Source organism: Phlebotomus papatasi, chromosome 3 (assembly GCF_024763615.1).
Source record: "Phlebotomus papatasi isolate M1 chromosome 3, Ppap_2.1, whole genome shotgun sequence".
NCBI classification, from domain to species: Eukaryota; Metazoa; Arthropoda; class Insecta; order Diptera; family Psychodidae; genus Phlebotomus; species Phlebotomus papatasi.
Window position 1 is genome coordinate 63,070,131 of NC_077224.1, and position 19,548 is coordinate 63,089,678.

Below are 19,548 nucleotides of genomic sequence, written 5' to 3' on the forward strand. Positions count from 1 at the left end.
CCGGAATCATCGTCAAAACTCATCAGGAATAACTGTAAGGGTCGTTTGCGTGAACCTCCCATAAAACCCACTGAATCATCCTCAACAGTGGTGCTTTATGAGTGGAAAAGTATGGACGTACGATTGGTGCTTATCCTCTTTCACTTTTTTCTAACATCCTGGGCAATTTCCGTGCGTGACTATGCATCGAGTAAATTGGAGGAGCACGCAGTGAGAGAACTTCCGCAAAAGATTGATACTGGCCCTTTGGATGAGGAAAAATTCTCCATGACCACGTTTAATGTACATTTTGACTGCAAGAATACATTTGAAGGGCGAATTATTGAAACAGAATTCAATCTTTTGCTCTTGAGTGGTCCCCGACTCTATGTGATCAATACAAATTCCAGTGGTAGCACATTGGACGAATTGGCTGTTCTTGGTGATGTAAAATCATCTCCCTTAAATATTCAGGTGAGACTTTATCCCGATGATCCATAAAAGAGGTAGTGAAAACGCTGGCTTCTGTGAAAACCATTAAACGGATTTCATAAAGAACATAATAATTTCTCTAAAAAATAAAACCTCTTGTTTTTAATATTACAAAAAAAAAATAAAAAAAAAACACAAAAAGTAGTAAAATAATTTCTCACAAAATAATAATTGCATCCTCTTAATTTTCAGGCAACATTCTGGACCAAAGAGAAAATAATTGTAGTTGTGGCTTTTTCCACACACTACAATATCTACAAAGTGCCTTTCAATACGAGTGGTGAATCCATTTTCTTGCCGCCCATCCAGAAAATTAGCATAATTGAGGAAATACCAGTGAAAATTGCTTTGTATCGTCGAAAAGAGGAGCTCTACTGTCTACTAGTCAGCAAAATTAGTGGGCACCGAGGCATTTTGAGGTAAAAACTAGAGATTGAGTAAAGAAGTTCTATTTCAGAACCTTTTTTCCCCATTAAAACGCTAGAGGGAGATGGGGCAGTTACATTTAAATAATTTTAAAAATACTGCAATAAATGCATTCAAGTGTATTGAAATTAATGTAAATTCAGCTAAATCTTATGGTGTAAATAGATTATAAAAGCAGGACAGATTGTGTATATTCAGAACCATTTCCAAAGGCTTTAACTCTTTGACACAAGATTAAACTCAATTTATAATTTTTCCTCAAGAACATGACATGAATTTGTTCCCTAATGGCTCCAGCAAACTTTTTAGATCAGAAAAATTTTATGAAGCCGAAATTGGAATCCCTTTCTTTCTCACTCGTTTTGCATATGTCTATCTTACTCGTTTGCACTCTTCTTCTTCTTTTAAACATCAAAACAAATTCAATTTAGCTCAATCGAATTTAGAGTGCGAAGAATGAGATAGACATAATGCAAAACGTGTGAGTAAGAAGAGGACGTGAATTTTAATTTTATGGATTTTTCCTGATCTAAAAGATGTGCCGGAGCCATAATTTTTCTAGATTTTCCTGTTTAGTGTAAATTGTCTAAATAGTTTGAAAAAAATAATATTTCGAGAAGACAAAACACTCTTTTATTAAATAAAAAGTCAATCATTATGAAACGTGGGACTGTGCAAAGCATGGGCACTTTCCCCTAATTAGACGTAAATCAACAGTTTGGTCAGTAGCAAAAGTGAAATCGGTCAGATAATAATTCAAAATGAGCTGTAATGCCTCTGGCACACCTTTAGGTCAAGAAAATTTCATGAAATCAAAATTCATATCCTCTTTTTTTTTCAAACGTCTTTCTTTATTCCCCCTGCACACATTTTAGATCGGTAAAATTTTATGAAATCTAAATTCGTGTGCCTTTCTTTCTCGAGAGATTTGCATAAATAAATCCCACTCTTTCGGACTCAAAATTTGACTAAACTAAATTTAATTTAGTGTGATGTTCAAAAGAAGAAGAAGAGTGCGAAAGAGTAGGATAGGCATATGCAAAGCTTTTAAGAAAGAAAGGAATGTGAATTTTGACTTTATGAAATTCTTCTGATCTAAAAGGTGTAGCGAAGCCATTAGCGCCATTAGCATTTAAATTTGGATCGACTGAAATTGCTTTTGTTCTGTTGGTCAAAAGAAGAAAAAGAGTGATATTAGGCATACGCAAAATATTTCAGAATAAATAAGATGTTAATTTTGGTTTCATAAATTTTTCCTGATCAAAAATTATACTGAAGCCACAAAAATCATTTTGGTCAATAAAGGACAAGAAAGTGATTACAAATCTATACCAAGATGATTTATATCTTTCCCAGAAGAGTATTTTTTCCATTTAGAAATCACAGAATTTAATTTAAATTTTATTTGTGTTCCTGTTGAAAAACCAAAATCCGGAAAGCTAAAAGCTCGAAGAATAAAATCTCAAAGGGACCAAAATCCCGTAAACAGAAATCTCGGAAAGCCAAAATTCCGTCAGGGTCAAAATCTCGAAAGCCAAAATACCGAAGAAATAAAATCTCAAAAACCTAAAATCCCGTCAGGGCCAAAATACCGAAAGCCAAAATCCCAAAATCCCAACAGGGCCAAAATCTAGAAAGCTAAAATCCCGAAAAGCTAAAATCTCGAAAGCCCTAATCCTGAAAAGCCAAAACCTCAAAATTCAAAATCCCGTCCGGGCCAAAATCTCGAAAAACAAAATCCCAAAATCCCAACAGGGCCAATATCTAGAAAGCTAAAATCCCGAAAAGCTAAAATATCAAAATCCAAAATCCCATCAGGGTTAAAATAACGAAAGCCAAAATCCCAAAATCCCAACAGAACCAAAATCTAGAAAGCTAAAATCCCGTAAAGCCAAAATCTCGAAAGCTCTAAAACCTAAAAGCCAAAATCTCAAAATCCAAAATCCCGTCCGTTCCAAAATCTCGAAAGCCAAAATCCCAAAATCCCAACAGGGTCAAAATCCCGAAAAGTCAAAATCTCAAAATCCAAAATCCCGTCAGGGCCAAGATAACGAAAGCCACAATCCTAAAATTCCAACAGAACCAAAATCTAGAAAGCTAAAATCCCGAAAAGCCAAAATCTCGAAAGCCCTAATCCCGAAAAGCCAAAATCTCAAAATGCAAAATCCCGGACGGGCCAAAATCTCGAAAGCCAAAATCCCAAAATCCCAACAGAACCAAAATCTAGAAAGCTAAAATCCCGAAAAGCCAAAATCTCGAAAGCCCTAATCCTGAAAAGCCAAAATCTCAAAATGCAAAATCCCGTACGAGCCAAAATCTCGAAAGCCAAATTCCGAAAAGCCAAAATATCAAAAACCGAAAATCTATTCCGGGCCAAATTCTCGAAAGCCATAATCCCGAAAAGCCAAAATCTCAAAAGGGCCAAAAACCCGAATTCTTAAAAGTGATATAACTACTCAAATGATTGTACCTGAGCTTGTTGGAGGCAAAGGAAAATGTCCTGTGTTTCGGGAAATAATTTTATACATTGTCCTCTGTGTAGTTTCGCCCCTTTCAGGATTTTGGTTTTCGGTATTTTGTCTGGCACCTGTTTTATTTATGTTCTGACCGAATTTAATATTTACTGGCAATTTTGTTCGGAATACTGCAAATTCTGCAGTCTTTTAAAAGTAGGACAATTCAATCACAATTTAGAACATCTTTAAGTTTAGTGCTGACTGATGAAACTGCTTTAGCCTTCCCTAAATCGTATTCAATTGGGATAATTTTGCCATTAATATTAATTCTTTTTTTACTTCCTTGTCCTCTGGCTCTCTATCATGTTGTAGATTGTTCAATTGGCATTTGATGCATTTCAAGGAGGAAGTCCAACGTTATGTCTCATGGATGAGTGATTTATTGCACATTAATTGGCAGGATAATGAGAAGGCGGCAATTGCTTCAATTTACTATGGTCGAGAGAAGGTGGAAATTCATCTGTTGGATGGTTACAATTTACAGCAATTCCAAACACTCCATGTTCATGGGAAATTTATACGTTTCGTCCAGATATTGGGAAGGGTATTCTTACTCATTTGTCCATCAATTCACTGTGATGTGTACAGGTGGAGTGAGAGACGCTTCAATCACTGGCGTCGTGTTAATTTGCCAAGTGATTTCCATGAATTTCACACTGGACACAATGTGATAATTTATCGATTCAATCACACCATGTTTGTGAGCAATCGTGTGGATTTAACACCAATTGGGACAATTAATTGTACAACAGCACGAATTTATTTGCACAAGATGCACGATAGTCAGACAATTTGGGCAGTTTCGGTCTTCCTGGAGCCACCACAGTTGAGGCTAAATTTCATTGAAATATCCCAAAATGCCATTGAGACTGACAGTGAGGAATCCTCCGGGAGGCATCTGGAGGATGAGGCATCATTTACAAAATTTCTCCAATGTGCCAATATGTTGAAAAGTCAATTTCATACAATTTATGGTGCAATTACAAAAATTGCATCACTCAATAGAACAATTCTGCGACGTGATCGTCCAGTGGAAATTTCCGGGAAGTTGATTGTGAAAAATGTGACGAGAATTCGGGAGAATGGGAATGTTGATGGGGCAAATGTGGCCATTGGCATTGTTTCAACACCCACGGAACTCCTGAAAAATGTAGCACAACTTAATTTGCGCAAATTAAAATTGCAGACAGAGATTGAAAAGGTTTCTGAAATGTTCAGCAATGCATTGCACAATTCTACACAGAGATTTTCTCGAGATGTTGAAAGTGGAAAAAATGGGACAAATTATGGTGAAAAATTGTCTTCAATCCGAAGACAGAAGATTCGTGTGGGAAATTTGCGTACAAATAGTGATAAATGGGTGAATCTCCTCCTCAAGAAATCACCCAAAAGTCAGCATCTCAATATAAGTTGGCTGAAGAGCCTCCGGGCGACAAATCTCAATATTTCAGCCAAAGTCAATGGCATCAATATCACCCAGGATATTTACAATCAGAGCCTTGTGCAAAATAAAATTGTCAACTTTTTTCACTGCAAGCATCTCATTGTGAAAAATACCATAAATTCCATTCATATTAATGACTTTTTTGGCCTGTTTGCCAAAGGACGCAGTCACAATTCACCCAGTTTTCATGTTGATCAAGTGATTGTAGAGAATATTCAAGAGATGAACTTTGACACCTTCTATCAGTCTCTCTTCCTGCAAAACACCTCCCGGGAGATTGATGGAAATTTAATTTTCTACAATGTGACCACAGTGAAAGATCTAGAGGTGAGGACCATCAATGGAAAAGCCACAAATGACCTTGTGACCCTGCACACAAATCAAATCATCAATTCTACCATTCGCATCAATCAATTCCGGGTGGAGCACTTTGTGACTGACACTGTGAATGATATTAAATTCAGAAGGGAGAATTTGGCACTCATCGGCAAGGATAATCACTTTGAAGGTAAGGAGCTTTCAATCCAAAAGACCATGTTACAGGTTTTGACTCATACACATGAATATAAGATACATCAATAGATAAATCGCTTAAATGGGTGGCATGAAAGAGATTTCAAATTAAGTAAAGGGTCTTAGTCTTGAAACAAGTCAAGATTGATTCTCATTACAATTGCAGAAATATTCTTGTTCTCTTTGATTCTCTTCGAAGATTCATTTGAAGACCATAATATTGATGTCGACTGTTGACCTTAAAAAGGAATTGAGAGCATACTTATTGGGGCTTTGCCAACCTAATACTAAAAGTCAAGTGAAATATTAGAAAGACATACTGATTTTCTTCATGGACCTGCGTCATCCAGGATTTTCTTTTAAAGACATTTCTTGCCTAGAAGTTTATGTTGAATGAATTAAACTCTTTCCAAACTCTAACTGTGTTATCACACTTGCACATTAAAATTTTAATATGATTCACATTAATTGTCGGTGGTGAGAGTCCAAATGTGTAATTTGTGTGTTTCAATCATTTTATATTCAAAATTTGATCTATTTGGTTATAAAAAGGTAGACTTGGCCCGCAAAATTTGGTATAAATTGATTTATAGCATTAATGCGAAAAATTAATGCGATTTTCTCTTTAATTTTTTAATGTGGAAAATATTTATGCTTTAGGTAAGTTTAAACTTGTTTTTGTAGGCCAAGTCCACTTCTTTATCAATAAATAGAAAAACCCCAAATATTAAGTGACTCAAAAACACAAATAACATATTTGGACGCTCACAAGCGACAATTAATGTGAATCACATTAAAATTTTAATGTGCAAGTGTGATAACGCCGTAACACTTCCCAGGGAGTCAAATTCAAAAATATCCTAGATTTAGACATCTTTATAGTTTGTAAAAATCTAGTAGAATCAGATTTTTATCGATTCTGAAGAATCCAAAAAAATTTGTTTGTCCAAGAATATTCACATTTTATTTTGGGTAGGGTAAATGTCCTAATTCAAAACCATTTCCAGACGCTTTAACTTTGACGGAAGATTCAACACATTAAGATCATATTTTTTATGAAGAGAATTACATAAATTTGCTCCTTGACTCTTCTGGAATGTTACCGTCTAGTGAAAATTCTTTACATATAATTTGAAAACTTCTTAAATACAAGAAAAATACACAAGTGCAAAATGCTTCTATTGGAAACATATTAATCCAAATGGAGACAAGGGAAATTTTCTAATTGAAGACAAACTGTGTAAGTGAAACCGCGACGAAAGGCTTCCAAAACCTTGTTGAGTTGCTCCTGAATGCAGGATTTGTACTTATTCCTGGTCTTTTCTCCTTTCCCATCTAAAACAATTAAAAAAAATCTCTCCAAAACAACATTTCCGGGGTTTCCTATTGAAGCATTTGCAGACACTTCAGAAAAACTCTTTTTGTTCACAAAATAGGTAATTATTTCACTTGAAAACTTCACGTACCGTTAACAATAAAAAATAGCACTTAATTTAACTAAAATTAGCCAGAAATATAACATAAATATTAAACAAAACGAATAAACAGTCACCTAATTGTGTTTTTCATTGGAAAACATGGACGATCTATGAAAAATTTAATGGTAAAAAGATACACTTTTAATTTTTCTGAGAAATTAACAAATTAAAATTCGTGAATATGAATGGATTTTCGCTTTATTTGGAGCAAAATTAACTAAATAGTGAACCTGTGGTATAGAAAATATATAAATATAATAATTTAGTGCTGTATTTATCATGCAAACAATGACTTTTCCATTTGGAGTAGCGAAAAATTTCCATTTGGAGCAGGTTTAGAATTCGCTTAATTTTCCCTACTCAAAGACTCAAAAGATGCAAAAGAGTTGACACAGGAGAGATCTTTTCCCTCTTCCTCATTAACCTATTTATTCAATGTACTAGAATAGAGATAGAGTGTTCAGTTCATAGCAAAATATAATGCTAAATAACTAAAGAATTTAACCATAATATTGAGTAGAATAGATATCCTGTAAAATTATAACTTCTCTATAAAGAAGTTTTATTTTTATGTTGTTCTCTTTGTCTTTGCTTAAAAGTGAGAAATGTTTTGTTTAATATTGTAAGGCCACTGATAACGTTTTAGAAAACTTTATTTTATATTGAAATGTTAATAGTTTAAACTTTAAAGACCTTTAATTTGATTCATATTAGAACGATTGCAAAAGTCTAGTAGAATCTGAGCTCTTAAAGAGGTTACATGAGTCAAAAAGATTAGAAAACACCATATTTTCTTTATTTTTTTCGACATATAAAAATTTCATTTTAATTTAAGTACTTAATGGCGTTGGCACACCTTTCTAATTGAGTGAAATTCATTCGATTGAAATGTTACTTCTTACTCTTTCAAACTGAAATCAGCTATAACTGTCTCTTTCTGTCAAATGAAATTCAAAATTGAAATTGAAAATGAAATTGAAATTTCAATTTTAATTTGACAGAAAGAGACAAACATATATTATTTCAATTTGAAAGAGTAAGAGCTAAAATTTCAATCGATTGAATTTCACTCAATTGAAAAGGTGTGCCATCGCCATAAGCATATAAAACATATAAAAGTACAACATTTAAAGTATATTTTCTGAAATTTTCATTTAAAAAAAATTAAAATTCAGTTTGTTGAGACATGATTTTCGGAGACTTATTTTGAACAAAACATGCATTCCCGTAGACAAGATTTCTCAGAGTGTATTCATTAGAATTAAAAAAATATTCTGTTTTTCTTAAAATGCGCGACCCACGTAACCCTTTAAAGTACTAAAATGTGGAAGTAATCGATTTGCCTCTAGATTACAGACATTAATTATAGTTTTGATTTTCAAATTTATAAATTACGCTTAAATCGTTGCTATGATGCTTTAAATTTTAGTTTCTTTATTAAAATTTGACAAATAATACGAGAACGCTTTCTAAGTACGATAAAATTGCCCTGGGCTTAAATTCCCTGAAATGTAGAATATTACAAATTTTCAGAACTTGACTGCATTTAATTCATTGAGAATAGCTTAGTGTTTCGGTGAAAAGGTACTATCCATGAACTACTTGAACTTTTGCAGTGTTTTGCTCCTGATCGTTTTTTTTTGTCCTTTTGATCCGGCTATGTACACTCAGAAAAAAAGAGGGTGCGATTAACATTTTTTCCTCATAAATTTAACACTTTTTAGGTGTAAAAATATATCAACATTTTTAATGTTAATTTTACACCTTATTAAGGGTAAAATTAACATGAAAAAGGGTACCTTTTACCCCTAATACACCTAAAAAGGGTAATATTTACACCGATTTCGGATCAATACTGCATGGTAAAATTAACATTTCCGGATTTCTCTCAGTGTAGTGAATAGTGGACAGTCTTTTTTTTAATATAATTTTGTAAAACACCCACGTTACAAACAGTCTTCTGATTCGGAAGTGGTTTTCTCCTCTCTTATTTATCAGTCCATTTTTCACCCCATTTTGTTAATCAATTTGATCTCTAGTAGATCAGTAATACCAAAAGATCATGCAAAAAAAAACTAATTCACGGTGAGCTCTATCTCGTGAGTTTGAGCATTCCGCAAAGCTGGGACGCTTTGCCATCTCGTTTTATTAATAATATCTACAATATTTTTACAGACAAAATTGGTATTTAATAAATATCTTTAGACTTTTTCCAGTTTTAATCATTTACTTTTTTGGTAAAAAAAAATATTTTTTCGAATTTAATCAAGGAGTATTTTGTAATCAATTAGATTGGCGCGAGCTACTCGTTCCCTAAAAAATATATAGGTTCCCCAGGTTCCTTTCTGTTGCACTTGCTTGAGTTCTTTGAATGTAATTTAACCAACCAATTTCTAGAATCGATTTTTAAACTTATTTTCGATTTTATACTTGAAATATTTGATTTCTATTACCAATCGTTAACTTTGGATTTAGTGAAGTATATAATTCATTTGCAAGTTAATCAAGTCCTTAGACCAATTGAACGAGGTTCTCAGCTTTCGCTTAAAATGCCATTGAGGAATATTTTGCTTTGCTTCTCAGAATTCATCCCTTATTCCTTTTTGTTCTGAATTCATAGCGCAAGTTGTGTTTTTTTGTCAATCTTTCTTTCTGTATAGTCATATAGTATATCTTGTGGAGAATATTGCATGGTTTGAGATAAAAAAGAAATTCACTTGAAATATTCATAAAGCTGCTGAAAAACAATATTAATCGTAATATTTTTGGGAGTGGATGAACTTATAAATTTTCAATGTAAGTTATAAAGGGCAATATGCTGGGGAGAAAAGCTTGTCCGTGACTGTTGCCTTTCGTCATAAAAATCGGACTCTTTCCCTTTGGGACATTTTCATTATTATTGGGCAATAGAGAGTGAGAGGGTGGGAGGGTGAGAGTTGAACAAGTTGAAAAGAGGATGAAATTTTCATATTATTTGAATGTTATTGAGCATGTCTATTGCAAAACCCACTCACTGGTGGTATATCCATCCCTTTAGGTCCAATTCAACTATATGGATTGTATGCCAAAGACGTGATGCTTGCTGAGGGTGATGAGGAGATTCCTGATCGAATTATTGGGACACATATTGATGATTTAACTCAAGTGTATATGGGTCAAGTGACGCTAAAGGGTAATCTCCATGTTGAGACCCTCCAAGTTGCCAGCAAAAATAATTTCTTGGCCAAAAACCCCTTCAACTTGTCCAGCCTCGGGGAATATTGGTACAAGGGAATGGATCAAGATTTTAGCAATGTCATTTTCTACGGGAATATTACAATGCCTCAGCTTCACAGTGAATATATTGATCACCATCCTGGGGGTGATTTTCTCAAGACACATGAAGAAAAGATGCCCAAAAATGGTACATTTTTCCTAAGGTCAGCTCATGTTGGGGGCAATGTGAGGCTAAATAGTGGAGCTCAGACAACAGCTAACATTATCAGTGATTCTTGCGTTAGGGTAGATGATAGAACTGTTGTGAGAGGAGTGAAAAACTTCACAGGGAATCTCACAGTTGACAATGTCATAACAACTCATCTCAATGATGATCTCATTGCAAAATTGGTCCTTAGAAATTTCACACAATTATCATTTGCCAGCCATAAGCATTTTTCGCACCTTCATGTGCAGAAAAATCTCACAAATTCAGCCAAAAATGTGAATATTGATAGAATTCTTGGGGATGACCTTCGGGAATTGATGGAATCGTGCCTGATGATCGATAAGGCTGAAAATATCACCTTCGTGCAGGCAAATGAAATACAATCACGAGACATTGAGGTAGTAATGCTGAATTCTGTGCCATTTGCAAAATCAATACATGATATTGAGAAGATGAAAATTCATGTAGAAATTCAAGGGGATGTCACCTTTACCAAAATTTCTCACCTCCAGCAAGTGAATGGGGTCAAACTCGATGAATTTCTGCCCCTTGTAGCCCAATCTGGTAAATCCCTGCAACTTGGTGGTATTAAAAATTTCACTGAGAATGTGAGAATTCTCGAGGATCTCACAATTGGTCAAATAAATGACCACATATTGGACAATTGGTTGAGAAATGCCCTTGTGAATGGCACAAATCAGATTGTTAAGGAAAAATGGACAGTGAGTGAGATGAAGGCGGCCAAAATTGATGTAGACACCATCAATGGGATTAAAGTGAAGCACTTGATGGACTCCAATGGTGCTGCTCACTTCGAAACGAATGTCCAAGTGGAGGAAATGACGGTGAATTCCGGCGATATCTACGGTAGAAGCAACATTGACTTCAATCGCACCGTGAAATTGCTGAAAACACCCATCATTCGACGTTGGGGTACACTTCATATTGAGAAAAATACACACTGGCCCCTTGGGAGTCTCTCACACCTCACAGAACTTCTAACAAATGCCATTCATGCCCATCGGGATCAGGAAATTGTCGGAGAAGTGCACTTTGTCAATGCCTCAGTGGACAATCTCAATGTGAGATTGGGTATTCAGGGGATTTCTGTTGAGAATCTTGCTCAGGATTCCCTTAGGAGGAAAGATGCAGATAATCAAGTGATTTTCGGTGATAAAACCTTCTGGAATCCCATTGAGGTGCACAATCTCATTGCTAATGATTACCTAAATGTACCAATTGTCAACAATGTGGACATACTCAAATTGAATGCAACAATGCTGAAACGACATCAAGGGAGCACTTGGATAGGACATCAATGGAAATTTGGGTAAGTTCATGACTTTCTTAAATTTTTATTACGCAACTAAAGACTTTAAAAGCAAATTATAAAGCGGAAAATACTTTGCAGAATGCTTTCAATATTCGCTGAAAGTTTATTTTTTACCCATGAGAAAAATCTAGTAGGGGAGGGTGGGGCAGTTTCAACCCTAAATTGTAAAATGGATTTTGAGACCATCCTGCAAAAAGATGATAAACAGAAGTAAAACTTTGTATATTCTGTGAATTACAGTTGGCTTTAGGGTTAATAAAAATAATAAAAATAATCCTTTAATTTCATTAGTCTATTGTGGAAAAATTCATTTCACTTGAAAGGCAGAATGTGTGAAAGTCTCCCATTACGGAGCAATTTCAAGCTAAATATGAGGCAATTTTTGAGAAAGATAAAACGTGTTTATAGGAAACTTGCGATACCAGAATTGATTAGAATTACTATTTTAAAGTCTTCTAAGATTCTAAAACCTAAAAATATAATCGAACAAGAACTTTATAACAGAATTTGAACACTAATTGATCATACAGAAAAAATAAAATATCGCCAAAGATTTCCAAGCCTATTTCTCATTAATTAAGCAATTTTCTTTGAATTTTTATACGAAAGAAATGTCTTTTGTAGTGCTGAACTAATTCTGTACATTGTTGGATCCTTATATCGCCTTAGAACATGTCCTTTTTAGTATAACAGTTTTAGAATAGTATTTTAAAGTGTTTAATTTTTATAAAACTAAAAAAAATTACAATATCTCGCTGAAAATATTCTGAAAAGATATTATAACAATTAAATTCATCATTTTTAGGCACTAAAAAACTCTGAAAGATTTTTTTTTAATTTTTTATGAACTTTTAGGAAATACTACTTTTCATAATTTCGAACTTTATCGACAAAAACAGCTACAAAATGTTTTCAATGATTATTTTAAGTTAATTTTGATGAAAAAAGTAAATTGTTAGACACTGGAAACTTCTCCTTGTGTTTGCATGAAACTGCTCCTCACGCACTTTCGGAACTCAATTGAAAATTGTCTAAACCGTCTTAGATTTCATTCAACGCTGAATGCCTTATAATAATTACAAAACCACTGGTAATTTAATACTATTATGTTACTTTGAAAATGTTGAAAATAAAACATTACAAAAAGTTTCATTTTGATACAGTTTTATAAAATCAATTACAGAATTCAAACGAGAAGCGTCACGAAATTAATTATTTTTATAAACATGGGTCTCAGTTATCTTTTCAATAACATAAAGGTTTTGTCCCATTCCTTTCAAAGGGATAAGAAGAATATGCAAAAATTGAAATTGCCCCGTCGTTAAACTGCCCCACCATCTCCTAAAGGGATTTATAAATAATATGAATGAACCCGTCCCAGGATAAAGCAAATTTTATTAGAAATTAAAAATTAATTCCCAATTTTAACCGTTTCACATTTAAAAATGTATTTTCGATTTTCATATGCAAATTCTTCAAAATTAACTGAGAAATATAATCACTAGAACCGTGCCAACCATCTTATAAATGGCTTATGTAGGATTGATATCCCTCTAAAGTCCCGAGTTCAATAAATAATGTAACAAATTTTTTTTTCAAAAATACGATTCGCAAATTTATATGAAAATTTAAAATACAATATCGATGGTTCAGAATAAGATTGGAATAAGTCGCTAATGGTTTATTTTAAAAGGGGATGATTTCAAGCTGAAAACGGACATGTTCAATACAATGTTTTTAAAATTTAAAAGCCTAACAACTTTAAGAATAATTAACTTTCAGGAAAAGATAGAGGCTGTTAACGAGTTCCCAAAAACAGAAAAATAAATTTTGTAAGAATTCAAGTTGTTCGGCTCTAATTCTAAACCGTTACCAATTGTTCCATTACATATTCAGGTATCGCGTTTTATGTATTTGACGCCTAATTTAAGATTCAAAATTAATTCAAAATCAAGAACTAATCTTTTTAGTAAAAACTTAATCACATTTAGGGTAAGTGTGCCAAATTTCGGCATAGCTGCATGCAAGCGCCAAAGTATCAAGTTTGAAATGTAATATCTTTAATAGAAATTGAATTTTTTCATTCCTTCTACTTAAGGAGTGTTTCTTAGAACCTTGTAGACAGTTTATCGTCTTTATTTACTTTAAAATCATTCTTAATATATTTTAAAATGAATAAAAATGTAGACATAACTTTGGTGCCCTATTTCGGCCACCTTCATTCTCATAGTTCCCTGCCCTTCAGGAATTCTTCCAATGCCTTTTTCACGTCATCTCGTTTGTCGAAGCTACATTTTTTGTTATTCTTTTGCATTAATCTCTAGAGTATGTAAAAACTAAAAATTCATGGAAATTCGATGAACAAAAAGGTGGCCGAAATTGCAAGCTGGCCGGAATTTGGCACACTTACCCTATGCGATTCGTGAAGTAGGGTGAAATTTTCCAAACCCTCTCAATTACCATAAATTAACGCACAACCGAACAAAAGACCAGTTGAACTCCTTGGTCCAGGAAATATAGTCATTCGAGGAGAGTTGGAACAGTGGGAGAGATGGACCACTTCGCCTCCTGCCTACACCCTATGCACGATCTCCACCTCATTTGGTCTATTTGTGCCCTTCAACATTCTAACGAAAACCCCCAAGTTACAGCTTTCTACCTTTAAAATTGTACGAGAAAATTGAAATTGAATTTTTTGGATGTCTGAAAAATTGCCAAAACTTTTTATTTAACCATAAGAATACGTGTTTTTGGGGGTTGAGGAGAGATGGAACTCAATAGTTTTGGCAACACTTCCAGTGTGAATTTTGGTCAATGTTCTTCAAAATCTTTTGAAGTAAATCTTAGAAATTATTTTCCCTAAATTTCTGGTAAGACTGACTTGATACACTCAGCGAAATTGCCATCGAAGTATATGAGCCACATATTCCACAAAATAAATCATTTATACTGAAAAAATAAATTAAACTACAATAAATTCAATGAAATAATGTTCATGTCTAAAATCACTTCCCTCCTATTCTAAATTAATAAAATAAATTATAAATATTTTGCTAAAATTAGGGGTGTTCCATCTCACCCGCACTTTTTTTGAGTGCCTTAAAATGCAACTTTTTTTAAATCCTATTTTTCGAAGTGTCTATTTTCATCTAGGCATATCTATTGATATCTTAAATTTAGAGTCTTCAAATGATAAACCAGTGAGATTCGTCTTTGTCTCGCATTCAAAACGCATCCGCAATATTGAATATAAAAAAGGTGTTCCATCTATCCTCGAATGACTATATACCAGAATTTCTTTAGTAATGTTTACTGATGTTTAATTATAAAGGCTTACTGCAATGAAATATTACATCACTGTGGCTTATATTCCAATCTAATACGAACTTTAGACCTAAGCCAGACATGGGTTTCAGACTAGAGGTTTAGCCGAGGGTCCGAAGTTCTCGAAATCCCAAATATAACAAACAATTTTAATGGTTCTTCAAAACGTATTAGACCAAGTTGTTCTTAATATTCAATCCTCGATGAAAATTTTATCAAATATCTTGCTATATAATACAGAGTGGCTAAAAAAAAATGCAACAAACTAAAGCGCTATAGGGGAAAGGCTCATAATTTTGGACAGTTTCTATTTTTAATTAGTTAAATAATTTTTGCAAGAACAACTGTATGAACAAATTTTTGTGGAAGAACAAAAAATGTTCATAAAGTAAGTTTTGTGTAAAAGAACAAAAAATGTGATCATTTTACGACCAATGTTTGTGAAAAAAGTACAAATTTTTGCGAATTTGTTTGTGGATTATACGATTTACGAGCATTTCGCGTAAGTTCACAAAATTTTACGAAATATTTTTTTGTGTAGGGGAGATTGGGGCAAAAAGTCACAAAACGGATATTTTATTTTTTTACAAGCTACTCGAGCGCTTCAAAAATTTCTAATTAGCGCAGTTTTATAGGAAATTTACCGCTCTACAACTTTGTGAAAGTAATTTTCATCTATTTTGTAAGGAAATACGTTTATCGAGCCAATTTCTAAAAGGTAATTTTTTGACTATTCTCAAAAATGCTGGGGCAAATAGTATCAGACATTGGGTATTATCATATTTTGATTCGCTTCTTTACGGGCTTCCATAAATTTGAAAAAATACCTAGAGGACATATTTTCATAGAAAATTTATTCATCTACACCTTTGTAAGACACCGTTTTCTCTGCGAGAAAACGAGAAAAGCGCTTTTCAAGCTGTTTTAGAAAAAACACACAAAAGACTGCAAAGCGTTTGACCAATGCAAGCAACAAGCGGCGAGACATGATAATGACGTTTCTTTTCGCCGTGAGACATCAGAAATTGCTTCGCTTTTTTGTTACTTTTTGGTCTATACCTTATGTTACTTTTTACCCCAAGTGGCCATTTTTAATAAAAGGATTTCTGGAGAAAAGGACTTTTGTGAAATTCTAAAATATATAGCGGATTCGTATTCAAAAAATCCAAATTATTTAGAAAATATTCACCAGTGCATCAATTTTGGAAAATAAGTAGGTAATAATTGTTATCTTCTGCAAGGAAAATATTTCAAAAATAGGGCTAAAAATTTCGATATTTTTTATTTTCTAAATTCCTTGTTCGAATTCTAAGAAACTTACGACATTGAAGAAGATCTATGGAGGCTATCTATAGAAAAAAAAATTGAGCCGCTATATTTTTTACCTTGGAAGATATTAAATTTTGAATTTTTCGATTTGTGTCTTTTTACCCAGTCTCCCCTACTATAACTTTTAATTAGGAACTACTACATTTTAATTTCATTTTTTTTAATTAAAATTCTGTTTTTGTGTTGACATTGACTTCGTTTTTCGATCTCCTTTTGTTGAACTTGAATTGATTCATTTAGTTGACATAATCGGGATATTTTCCATTCCGAACTTGGAACTATTTAAGTCTTAATTAAATCTATCTAGTGAGTCGACTTCTCAGCTGATTCGGTCAAGATTAGAGTTAATTGAAAGGTCTCTGAATTTACAATTCGACTGCACTGGTTCCAATTGTTGAAACTTTTCGTTTTTGGGATGGTTTTTAAAGGTTTATGACAAATTCAGATCGTAAACCGGACTGATGTATATTCAAAAGCATTCACAGCGGAAAATTCGCTACTTATTTTTAGCTATCAAATAAAAAAAAATATATTGACCGATTTTTGTTACTCCATCTTTTTCTTTATTTTCATAAAACTTGATAGGAGCATTTCCCGCTGCTCCACTGAGAAAAATCCGAAAAAGTTAAAATAACATTCCGGAAATGTTAATTTTACCCTGCAATATTGATCCGAAATCGGTGTAAATATTATGCTTTTTAGGTGTATTAGGGGTTAAAGTTACCCTTTTTCATGTTAATTTTACACTTAAAAAGGTATAAAATTAAGATTAAAAAATGTTGATACATTTTAACACCTAAAAAGTGTCAAAGTTATGAGGGAAAAAAGTTATTCGCACCCTCGTTTTTTTCTCAGTGTTGTTGTATTTTTTAAAATTGAAAATATGTTCTAAAAGCCGGATAAAATTAACATATAATACTTAGAATTATATACAGTAGACTCTCGCTGAATCGGCTCTTTTTTCAATCGGGATAAAAAATGTGTTGGCAATTTTCATGTTTAATTATGAAGCAAATTTGCTCAAATTCGCTGTGGTTCCTCTTATTATATCATGATTCTTTACAATTGAGCGCTTTTTGTGGAATTTACAATGACTTTGACGCCCAAATCTATCGATAATTTGGATAATATTTTGCCCCATATGCCCAATTGAGAGAGAGTCTACTGTAACCTATTTAATGTAGGGTAAGTGTGCCAAATTCCGGCCAGCTTGCAATTTCGGCCACCTTTTTTCTTCCTCGAATTTCCATGAACTTTTAGATTTTACGTACTCTAGAGATTATACAATGCAAAAGTATAACAAAAAAGGTAGCTTCGACAAACGAGATGACGTGAAAAAGATATTGGAAAAATTCTCGAAGGGCAAAGAACTATGAAAATGAAAGTGGCCGAAATAGGGCACCAAAGCTATGTCTATATTTTTATTCATTTTAAAATGTATTAAGAATGATTTTAGAGTAAATCAAGACGGTAAACTCTTTACAAGGTTCCAAGCAACACTCTTACAAAAGAAAGTATAAAAAAATCAATTTGTATTTAAAATATTGCATTTAAAACTTGAGACTTTGGCACTTGCATGCAACTATGTCGAAATTTGGCACACTTACTCTATCTAAAAAAAAAAACAGGGTATAAAAAAATATTTAATTGGTAAATTTTCCAGCGCAAAACTGAAGGCAAAGAACTTGGTAGTTTATGATGGAGCAATCAACAACGTTTTTTTGGAAAATTTGGCCACAACTCCTCTGGGATTCGATGAAAGTCTCCCATTAACCTTTTTCCACAATCTCACCATTGTGGGCAATTTAACAGTAACTTTTGTGGACAAATTGCCTATGCATCATTTGATCTTGGAGAGAGCCAAGAAGAGAGATTTGAAAAATCAAGATTTTTATGGATTTATTACATTCAGGGATGTTATTTTGTCCGATTTTGCCGATATTTTTTCCATCAATGGCTTGGAGATAAATTCCCTGTTCCTCACAAGAGCATCCCATGAGCAAGATGTTGTGGGTACTAAGGTATGCCATGGCAATCTCCAACTCCTGGGACCATCAAGTGTTGTATTTTTAAATGGACGAGACATTGGGGATTTGCACTACAATTCCCTCTTCTTGGCGAAAGATCACATTGTGGAGGATTATGGATTTACGAGGGTGCAACTGTTGCAGGAATTGCGATTGAAAGAGTCCCTAAATGGCATCCATTTGGACACATTTAGGTGGATGGAGAATTCTAGTGTGGCTGGGATGCCTGGATGGAGGGATATTGAGGAGGAAATTCACAAAATAATGCATACAATTGGGGATTCAGGGATTTCATCTGTGGTTGTGCCAAAGAAAAAGCGCTTCATTTACTTTGACTATTTGAATTCAACAGCATCGAAGGGTGGATTGAGTGTCAGGGTTGTGCGCTCCGTGAATATTGATGCAGGTGATTCTGGATGGAGAAACTGTGCACGGAGGTACAGTGTTAAAATGCTTGAGGACAACAACATTGTGATACGTCAGGTGGAAAGTATGCCAAAAATCACCTCAAAGGCATGGAATGGTGTGGAAATATCAGCAGGAGGGAATCACGTAAAAAATTGCATTTCATGGCCAGAGACAGCTGAGAATACCACAATCACATATACAGTAAGACATGGTGGAAAGGTGCGAGAATTACTGGAAATGTATCGAGGGAGAATTTTTCATGTTGAATTTCTCAAAATCAAAAATATTCACAGAGAAATATTGGCTACTCTTGGGAGTATTGAGGGCAATTTGACCCGAATATTTCTCATTGGTATCAATAGGAATACCCCAAAAGCCACCATCAAACAAACCCTATCAATTTCCTCAGCAAACACCTCGGTCTACGTGATGGAATTCAAGAAGAACGTGTATCTAGTCATTGGCACTCCCAAAATCACCCTCGATGGTAAAGTTTTGGTATACAAACTCTCCAGCAATGCGACAGAGTTTACCTACCTTCAGACCATTGAAGGAAATTACTTTATGATCAGGTGCATTGATGCTCTGGGTATGATTATCTTGAGCAACAGAGGAAGTACTTCTGTCAATATCTACCATTTACCTGATAACAGTGAGGAGTTTAAACTTTTCCAGAGTATCAAATTGCCATCAACTCTTCATACACTCAGCACATTTGCCCTCGTGGAAAATCAATTTTTCGTTATCACACTACGAAATGATTATTTTATCATCTACATGTACAACTACATTGAGGTAAGTACACCAACTTTCTTTCATTCCTTCATCTTCCATCCTTACTCTTCGGGTTTTCTC

At 33.8% G+C, this 19,548-nt stretch overlaps 1 protein-coding gene across 1 annotated transcript in view; it reads left to right on the forward strand.

Moving 5' to 3' along the window:
- LOC129807142 (uncharacterized) overlaps positions 1-19,548 on the forward strand; it is a 31,365-nt gene continuing 11,817 nt past the window's right edge. The window contains exons 1-5 of the mRNA XM_055856201.1: positions 1-453; positions 664-890; positions 3,726-5,365; positions 9,886-11,602; positions 17,922-19,488. Coding sequence (XP_055712176.1) covers positions 112-453; positions 664-890; positions 3,726-5,365; positions 9,886-11,602; positions 17,922-19,488 — 5,493 coding nt within the window. The 5' untranslated portion in view covers positions 1-111. The remainder of the gene's footprint in view (positions 454-663; positions 891-3,725; positions 5,366-9,885; positions 11,603-17,921; positions 19,489-19,548) is intronic.